We start from the raw sequence: 10,214 nt of genomic DNA, 5'->3' as shown, positions 1-10,214 counted from the left end.
AGTTCTAGTATGTGATGCTTCAAAATATGTTTTGATGAGTGAACTCAGCAGAAGTGTTCCCATTTATTCCAGTCACAGTGCAATACAATGCAGAGCAATACAGTACTATGAATATTTTAGATTTTGAATCTGCTCTACATTTCATGTGTAGAAAGGAAAAATAGAAAAATTTTCTATCAACATTTTGCACAAATGTTCTTTCTCTTGAAAAGCAAGCTGTGTCTAACTTGCACTTCAACTGTTGTCATTTGATGCGTTTCTCATTGAAATTTGGCACGATTAGCAGACATCCAGTCACTCGCAGAGAGACATTAGTGCAGAGACATGAGAGTAAAGTAAAATTAACTGCAAATGTTAATAGAAATAGTAAAACATGCACACCATACCAAAACACACCCTTCTGTCTTTCCAAGCAGGGATCTCAAAATAACGTGCTTGTGATTTGGTAAGGTCTTGTAAATTCACTTTGGCCATTTGCGGCCAATTCTGCTTTGGGATCAACAAATTCGAAGTCATTAAATGATTATGCTCAATAAAGTGATCGATGTAGTAACATGTAGTCTTGCTCAAATGTACCCTCTATAGAAATTATTATGATTATTGTTATCACATCCTTCGATCCCTCCCACGTGTGGCGTAAAACACGAGTTGTTGTGTGTACCTAAAACAAAAAGTAATAAAGTTTACCAAATATGTACTTCCGCTCCAGAACTTGGGGACAAATAACAGAAAACACATTGCGTTCGCTGGAAAGCAATCAAATCTGAGTGACACAAACTCTTTTAACGGGGATTTTATTTTGAAAAATTTCAACCGGAAACTTGTCAAAAACGGAGCCTGGGGCAGGACGATGGGAACAGCCGAGACGTCTCAATGGACTAATAAGTCGCCTTGAATACTTCACCCGGACAAAGAGGGAGGAAAAGAGTCGCGGCCATTACTTTTACAAATTACTTTTAAGTGATGTAAAGCAGTTTGTGTGCGTTTTAACATTTCCACCTATACTCGAGCAGTAGAGGAACTGTTGAGCTTGTTGCTCGCCCTTTTTTTTACCCCGAGTAATTTCCTGTTAGGGAGAAAAGGAAAGGAGAAACGTTTATTCGCTACTGCTTGACCTAGCCGACGTCGGAATCCGGGGGAGGGAGACTTATGTGGGTGTTTCAAAAGCCTGACCGTGTTTGACTTGAAGTTGCTGCGGATAACCGGAGACGACTGCCGCCGCCTCACCGTGGAAAAGACAGCCGAGTGTCTCTTGAGAGCCACGCTTCGGGCAACAAAGAAGATTCTTCTCAGCGAGCGGACGAAACCTTGAACAACAGGCGCGGGACGTCGTTTTCTTTCTTTTCCACATTCTGTAGCCCTGGACGACAGGAGCTCCGCGCCAGCATGGAAAAGGAATAATGAGTTTTGGCTAACAAAGGACACCTCTGTCGGACGGGAACAGCGCCGAGTTCGAAGGAAACCGTGCGAGAAATGGAGGAAGAAGCCTCGCTCCAGCCAAACAACCTACTGGCTAATGTCTGGTTTTCTGCATTAACGGGGGCATTCACGCTTTCACACCACTTTGTGAAAACAACGCTGCCCTAAACCAACGACCATCGAGCTCAGTGAATCGTTTGTTCTCGTCGCCAGCTCTGCGGCCGTTTTCCTGTCCGACGTGAAAATGAATACGAGTCTGTGGCAGTTGCTGTTGTTGCTGCTCGTTGTCGGCGGCAGTTTGGCGGTACCGTCTGATTGCAAATCACATGATGAACGATCCAAAAGCTCTGGGAAAAGCCTGCCATCCGACAGGAAGGTGGTCTGCAGCAACATGGAGCTCCATCAGGTGTTACCCCCGGAGTCCTTCCCCAACAGGACCGTCACACTGTAAGTACACGCCACATCCTCGGGGAGTAGTCCAAGTTTACAGCGGGACCTTAACACAACACGTGGGCTTACTCTAAGGGGCTTGAACTTGAACGCCTTTGCTTGCGAAAGCAAGGGTTTGGGTCCAGAGAGCGGGAATGCTATGAATGCCCACTAAGTTTCACACACATCTTACTTTATTCACAGTTTAGATGGAAACTCCCTCTCGGATTGTGTGTTCATGCTTCAAGACAAATAAGGCATGCGGAGGAGTTGGGCTACACTTGTGTCCTCTTCTTTCCAACCATTCGTCATCGGTTTGTCACAGCTGCAGGCTGTAATGTAAAGCTTGTGTTCGTAATAGCCTTTTAGTCAGAACTGCAAATACTTATAAACAGGAAGACGTTATTTTTACGAAGTCTAAGCCCAAACATATATTCACCAACCACACATCAAGCTATTCAAATAGGTTTATATTGAGGTTTACTTTCACACTCTATAATTTACATTTATTTGGAATTAACAGTACACATCACCAAACCCAGTTGAATCTGTTTTTTTATTCGGATTCATTTCATGCACTTCAAAGTTGTACATCCTGAGCGCTTGTGTTTTGTGGTGGGGATGAGCGATTAAAGAAATAAAAGAATGCCAGGGCAGGGTGCATGACTGGAACGAGAATAATAGACTTCAGGGAGGGAACTAAAGGAGAAGGATTTGCTGCTGCTCCATTTACATTTCAGACCGTTTCTTTGACTTGTGATTTGCAGTATAATGATGAAATTCTGCAATCTCCAGTTAATATTAAAGGTTTTTGATTTTGGAAATGTTCGCATAGTGACTCACCTGCAACTATGTGTCCCCAGGATATCGACACAGAGATTTGAAAATTTGTACAGTTCATTTTGGTATAAAAGAATATTTTTATGTTTTTTTGTCAGTGTATAGTAGTAGTTTAGTAACGTGGAGGAGTTTTGGAACCTTTTTTTGGCCATGCGGTCCGCCATACCTGTTCGGTATTTAAGGAGAGATTCTGTTCTGGCAATCCATCTTGTATTTAAATGTTAAACCTACTCAAAATTTGTTGCATTCCAGAAATATTAGACAAAGTATCTATTTATTTTTACAAAGATAGCAGCCAACATATCATAAGCACAGATTCATGTATTTTGTCAGTCATTCCCGTTACTTTTGATTAGAAATCATATGATCAGTCTCCCAGAAACTAATAGTGCTTATCCACATTAACCGTGAATGGTTCTTAATGTCCCAGGAAGGGGACTTGTTGGCCTTCCTCCAGTCTTGTAGTTTGCTGTTTGTGTCTCTTTAACAAACTCAGTCTATCATCTTATGACAATGATGGATTGGAAATTTTTCCAGTTCCCATATGATTTAGTTTTGAGCCTAAGCTCTGTGTTTTGCATGATGGCATCCATGGAACAACTAAGATGCAATTAGGGAGAGCAGGGACCAAACAATACAATTTGCCAGGGTTGGTTACAGTTTGTATTTTTGTATTCCTGGACAAAGAGGATAAAAACACCAACAGACAACCAGGACTGTCATCTACCAACATTAAAATAGTGAAAGAAACTGTAGGCTTTTTGATAAAAAAGCTATTCAGCTGTCTGTTACGCTTCATCCCATCTCTTGTATTTAGATATTCATATTCAGGGGATGTGACTCCAGTTAATACTTATCCCAACTTTTCAGATTTGACACTTCACAACATTGCTAGACTGGAATATGTAGTTTTCTGCCTAAACATTACATTCAACAATTTGGACCAAAGGAGAAAAAAAAACATCAAAAACTGAACAATACAGGAATTTTATCTGTAAGCAAGCAGACTCTGATAATGATCTGGATACTGTCCAGGCTTTGACTTTATAAAACCAGCTGGATAAGTGGTTTGACCCGATTGTTTTAGTATTTTCCCCAAGGAGTGTATGGAAAGACAAGTTCTTCTTGCCAGCTGGTTCTTAATTGTTACTATATATACAACACATGAGCAGCTACATCTTTGCTAAGTATTTGTAATTACACCAGATTTAGATCCACTTATGTCAAACAATTTCACCCTGTAATTGATGGTTTGTTGGTTAATCAATGCTATTTAGCTGTGAATACCTCTAAAGAGGAAAAAAAATGACCTCTACATTCCCAACATTTGTACACTCATAATGATAGTGCGTGCCTTTGTAACCCAAGAGGAAATTACACAAATGTATTTACAGCTGGCCTCGCAATGTCAGATTGCTAATTCACAAATCACTCTTTACTTACATGGAATGACTGACCGCTAGCACAATATGTATGAGTATTTATTTCTGTGAAGTTTTCCAACCTTCATATCCAAACAGAGAGCAGTTGTCAAACATTCGTTGCCACCCAGCTCGCATCCCTTAAATTGGGTTTGTTTGTCGTAATCTGGTTCCATTTACATAAGCACCTGGGCTGGACAGTTCAAATAAGCACACCTGGTTATGGTGGTACAAAGCAGTGTAGGATTAATGACGGGAAGAAAGCAGGGATTTCCTCCCCTGCTGCAGGAAAAGCAAGATCGGTTTGAAGGCACATTTGAGCGCAATAAACTGTCTTGTTCCACAACAGTACAAAGTGGCAGTCAGGGTTGGATTCAGATTTGGTTTCCTTGAAACTCCCTTTTGTTCAGATATGCTGAGAGATTACTGTCTGTCTTTTAAAATATGTATGATGATAGTAATTCATAAGCTTGGAATTCTTGATCAGTCCAGACATCAGTTATCATTTGCTAGGGGACCACAACTTGAAAAATGGCTCCCATGTCATCCCTATGAGACTTGTGTATCTACAACACAGGTGCCTGCTGTCGTGCATGTCCTCGGAGGATTCGTTTTTGTTGCTTTCCAAGCAAGCATAGTAAAGGAATTCTCCTGTGTTTTTCAAAGTAGTTCAGAAATGTTTGCACAAGAAACAGAAATCCCCAAAGCATGACATTGACAGCTGCACTTTTTAGTCATTTCGCAGGCTTTCATTCCACAAACCTGTTGAGCTTTGACTTTCTCGAGTATGAGGTAAATCTCTGACAGTTTACTCAAGTGGAGAGACACATGCCAAGTTCATTTGAAATCTTCTGCCTGTGATCATTTACAACTCTACTTTTTTCCCTTGTAATTCATTTTTGAAGAAGGTACTGCACGGGGTTTGACTAAGTTGGATAACAGAGCAGAGAGCTTGTTTGACAAATGCCTCATTATTTGTTCTATTATCGAGAACATCAAAATGTGATGGGATTTTTGTACTCGACTTTGTTTTATTGGATTTTCATGTAAAGCATGTCAATTCTAGTCTTCCAAATTGTGTATATATTCACAATTTTACATTATGACACAGTAATACATCCAACTATTGCTGTCAGATCTATCTATAAACCAGCTAAATTGTCTTTCATGCAGCCTCAGAATTAATGAGCCCTTGCTACAGTGTTTTCCTCAAAGGCTTCAGCATTTTATTTGTATGAATGAAACCCTGCTTAGTTAACTTGAAAGGCTAGATATCACCCCAGTTATGAGCAAATCAAAATGCAGCATAGCAAAATTTTGTCTATGCATAAACTGAGGCAGAGAAATCCTACATTTGGATCACTTATTAAGAAAAAGAAATGATTGGACTATACAAATAATTTCATGCAGCCTCAGGTGGATTGAAACAATAAGGGTGATTATTCAATTGCAGGAGGTTCAAAACAATGTTCAGTTTGTAGATTCAGCTGCTTATCAGAATAAATGTGTGTACTGCTCAGTCCTACAAAATTCACCACCATAAATCCCAGCAGCTGCACTATTAATGCAATCCTCTTTTTTTTTTTTTTTTTTTTGGCTTTTTTCACCACACCCCAAGGAGGTCACTCAAGGCAGGTTTTATTGGCTCAACTGCAGTCGGTAACTTATTTGAAAACTCAGTAAAAAATTACAGCTCTTTGCTTGCAGTTACTCTAAAAGCCTGTTTAGCTAGTGTAGTGGCTTGCCATTTGCTGTTCACCTGCCACCAGCTAGAGTTGACTTTCAAAGGTTTTTTTTGAAAATGAAAAAGTACCTGGGCCTACCTTCAAAAGTGTCATGTTTTACTTACCCTAAAGGCAAAATGAAATGTAGGCCCTGGCTTTTTATAGCGCTCTCTGGCTCCAAAGTAGAAATTCTGGTTTCAGAGGCAGCTTTCGATGAATGTCTTGATTTATACCAACTGTATCAGGGGACAGGATGTGTGATTTGGTAGGATTCCCCTGCAGCTTGTTCCTGGCTTTCGCTCAAGCGGGCCTTATCTATGCATCAAGATAAGAGAGACTCCACTCCTCCAGTGGAGGCGTACCCTAAAGAAATTCCATACACTGTTCTTGTTTTTGAGTCTGGAGACTTGAGGGTGATGTTTAGAGACAGACAGTAAGGAAGCAGCTCGTCTAACTAAACACATCCTGAGGGCGGGTTAAATGACCATGATCTCCTGGATGATTTTAAGGCTCTGACACTAATGAATTCAAGTTAGTCCAGAAACCTGTGTTAAAACTCAGTTTTATAAAACAGTGTTCTGGTCCAGGCAGTTTGCTGTCTTTCACCAACATAACACCAAGGTGCCTTCAACTTACAGCAGGTGACAATTCTGTCATGTGGAGCAGGGACAGGGCTGGTGAAATAGGTTAAATTTGGAAAAGGAGGGGAAGAGAAGAAATCATATCTTGAGAAATTTCTTTCACTGATTTATTTTGATGACCCCAAGATTCACAACGCTAGATATCTATATACCAAGGACATTTTTTGTTTTATCCATCACATGGCCTTTGAATTCAATTAAAACATTTTCTGTCTATATTTGGATCAAAGTGAGGGAGTACTGCTTAAGCACAATATTTTTTTTTGCACTTTCGCAGTCTTCCCAAGAAGGTTATCGTGAATTCCTCTTGAGCTTCTTGTCACTCCATTACATAGTTTCGCTGAATGTCTAGCTTACTTGTCTCTCTGCAATGTTGCAGACATATCTGAACATTGCCTCTAGTTTAGGGACATCTGAAAGTTACACATTTGACTGCCTTTGACTTCTCAAGTTGCCACCCAAATTTATGTAAACATTGAGCGGTTCCCCTTTTATTCCCTTCTGTGAATGCCACATCACTGATTAAATATAAACTTCTTAGAAACTGTTGGCTCTGGGAAATAGCCCTTTTAAGTAAGAAAATTCATGCTAATGGTTTAGGAAGGCCTCACATCTCTGTCTATTATACAATTATGTGGGCACAGGCATCGATTGGATTTGCAACCTTGAACATTACCTTCTAAAACATGTAATTTCACAATTTTCGGGTCTTAGAAAAATTAACTGTGTAATGCATTTGCGGAAGCAGGTTTTCACTGTGAGGCACGGAACTAAACAGCAAATCTCCAATGAGCCTCCAATGTCCAACCCTGTAATAAAACAACTTTTCAACACCCCATAATGTCTTCAATCTGGCCTTAGGTTATGGGTGCCACTAGTAAGTATGTCACTGACCACATCCCTTCCCTGCTCTCCATAATTGTGTGTTAACCACAAGTCCCTGCTTGGTTTTTCTGCTAGGATTTGAATTCTCTTTGCTAGTATTTGGAGTGGCCAACACTAATTTTCAAGGACATGAGGGCAGAAAGTGGAGCTATAATGTGCAACTTGAGGTCAGTGAGTCAGCTTAAACAATGCGAGGGAAATAAGCTAAATTGCAAAATGTTTTATTTAGCAACAAGGGTGCAATTAAGATATCACACTTGGCCTCAGATTTTTAGGTCTTTTACATTTGATGAGTGTTTTTTAAGGGACAGTTTTGCATTGTGCGTATTTCTGGAATTTTATTGCATGGGGTTTAAACCCTGATGAGCATCGATCTAGGTTATTCCTTTTTATCTACTTTAAATGTGTATGTTTTCAATTAGATATCAGATTCAAATGGGTTATTCTCAAGAGATATGAACATGATTACATGTTGAGTAATTAGAAACAAACACTTTATCAATATATATTGTGAGCTAGTTACAATTAAACTGATCACTCTTTTGGATTTATTAAGAATTTTTGTGATGCTTATGGTAGAACAGGGAAATGTGTACTATCGAAATTTAGCTCTGATGCCATCATTTTATTTATACCAGTTTTAAAAACTGATCAATTTACACATAAGAGAACAGTCATACCCAATTTAAAGTATTTTTCCACCTCGTCTCTTGCAAGCAAGCAAGGAGTCAGACTTTATTGTTGTTTGTCAACAGTGAAAATTATCTGACAATCCTTGGAGTAGGAAAAAAATCCTGAATCTGAATCCTTTTTTATAGTGAATGTATTTGTTTCTTCAAGTAGGAGTAATAGGTTTCAGTTGTTGTCAGTGCCATGCACTATATTGTTGAGTTGTGCAATCATAAACTCTGATAGGTTTAGTTCTAAAAGGTAAGTTGTGAGTTACCATAACAAATAGATTCAATAGCAAGTTCTAAATTACACAGGGCGTACTTGTTCCACCGCATGTATAAATATACTAAGAAAACTGCAATTATGTTTGTTTTGTTTTCAAGTAATGTGTTATACATTTTTCTTTTGTTAATTGTGTATTCATTGCATTTATGAATCTTCTTTTTTCCCCTCCACAGAATTTTAAACAACAATAAAATTCAAGAACTCAAAAATGGATCATTCTATGGCTTGGTGACGTTGGAAAAATTGTAAGTATCATTTTATTGCAAGTAGTTTTACAAGAGCATAAATGTAGCATTTATTACAGTTGCATTTCATCCCTGGCTTGTTAGTGTTTTAGATGCATTTTAAAACAACTTTAACTGATATATTAAGTTGAGGAAATATTGGCTTCCTAAAGTTGACACAAGGTAGTATCTAGATATTTGTATACTTCCCAATTTAAAATGCAATGTGACATTCGGTCAGCTTTATTTATGATAGTTCTTCTAATGGACAACAGCTTCATATCTGTGAAACATAATTCAAAACTCAACAGGCAACCAGATACCTTCAAATTCAGAGGTTCAGTTATTTGTATGGTGATACTCTGTGTAGATCAAAACATTCTAATAAAAGGGCCAATTTCAATTGTACAAAATATGCAGCCCAATTTCATTCATCCGATGACCCAACAAAACCCAGCATTCATCACAGGCTTTTGGAACTTGCTCTTCGTACTTAACACAATACCCCCCTACCCCCAGAGCTGGGGCAATTTACTAACATGCACCATCATACGATGGGACTGTTTTGTGTTGTTTGTGATATGTTTTACGGTCTACATCCATCTTATATCCTGTTGTGAATCCTTTTTTGTAAAAATCTGCAAAAAAATATGATTTTGTGAAAATTTGGGCAAAAGCTAGCAAACAATTACTGAAACATCAGCGTGACATTTACCCTCAGATCATTAAGAAATTACTTGAAAATCAACATGAAAGAGTTTTTTGACTTAGCCTGACTGGCATCTGAACATTTTGTTTTTAAAGCCAATTCCAGTTGGAGTGGTTGCCAGTCGATCACAAGGCCACATATAGAGACATATAACCATTCACACAGGGGCAATATAGGGTCTCCGATTAACCTACTCCATTTTTTTTTTGATTGTGGGAAGAAACCCATTCAGATACCGAGAGATGCAACATGCAAACTCACAAAAAAAGGCCTCCTGTTGGAAACGAACCAGGGACCCTCTTGCTGTGAGGCACTAACCAGTGCTGCCAGGTTTACTTACCACTAAGTTTTAAAAAAAACAAAAACAAACGCTGGACCTTCTCATATGGGCCATGGGTGATTTACCTCACTGGAATTGCTTCATGCTGAAAAAATAACCACAATGTTAATGGCCCTGCTTTCACCCAAGGCTACAACACATGACTGCAATGATATGGAACTGCAAGGACTTGTTTTTTTCCCGTTGTTCTTCTCTGGTCTGGTTAGAATATTGGAAATCAAGAAGGTGTAGCATGATGTGAATTAACCAGTTTCTCAATTCATGTAAGATATGGTTTCTGAAACAAAAAGAATGATCACACATCATGTCACTGCTGTAAACTGTGTGAATCTATTAATGTGGTTCAAATGCTGGTGAGCTGCCAGTACGCTCTGCAATTGATTCACATGCTAGTTTTTGGAGCTTAAGCCCAGATAACAGACATCTTCTCTCTCTGAGTCTTGCTACTGAATTTCAGTCAGAAATGTTTTGTCTTTTGTCAACAAAAACGGCTGTCTGACTTTGCCTGTTACAGTCATAAACATGGTTCACTGCATTATTCCACCAGTAATTTTATCCCCAAAAGCATCTCATATTACTCCTTCAAGATTCACCCACTTCCACCCTTATTCAGTAATGCAAGTTT

The 10,214-nt window shown here is 39.0% G+C and overlaps 1 protein-coding gene across 1 annotated transcript in view; it reads left to right on the top strand.

Moving 5' to 3' along the window:
* The first annotated feature begins 270 nt into the window (after positions 1-270).
* Positions 271-10,214, top strand: part of adgra3 (adhesion G protein-coupled receptor A3) — a 28,481-nt gene continuing 18,537 nt past the window's right edge. Inside the window, exons 1-2 of the mRNA XM_086165807.1 lie at positions 271-1,866; positions 8,490-8,561. Coding sequence (XP_086021933.1) covers positions 1,664-1,866; positions 8,490-8,561 — 275 coding nt within the window. The 5' untranslated portion in view covers positions 271-1,663. The remainder of the gene's footprint in view (positions 1,867-8,489; positions 8,562-10,214) is intronic.

The sequence above is a fragment of the Fistularia commersonii genome, chromosome 19 (genome assembly GCF_037954325.1).
Source record: "Fistularia commersonii isolate RoL2024-O1a breed Wild chromosome 19, RoL_Fcom_v1.0, whole genome shotgun sequence".
NCBI classification, from domain to species: Eukaryota; Metazoa; Chordata; class Actinopteri; order Syngnathiformes; family Fistulariidae; genus Fistularia; species Fistularia commersonii.
The sequence above is the reverse complement of the archived record's forward strand: the minus strand, read 5'-3'. Positions and strand labels throughout refer to the sequence as shown.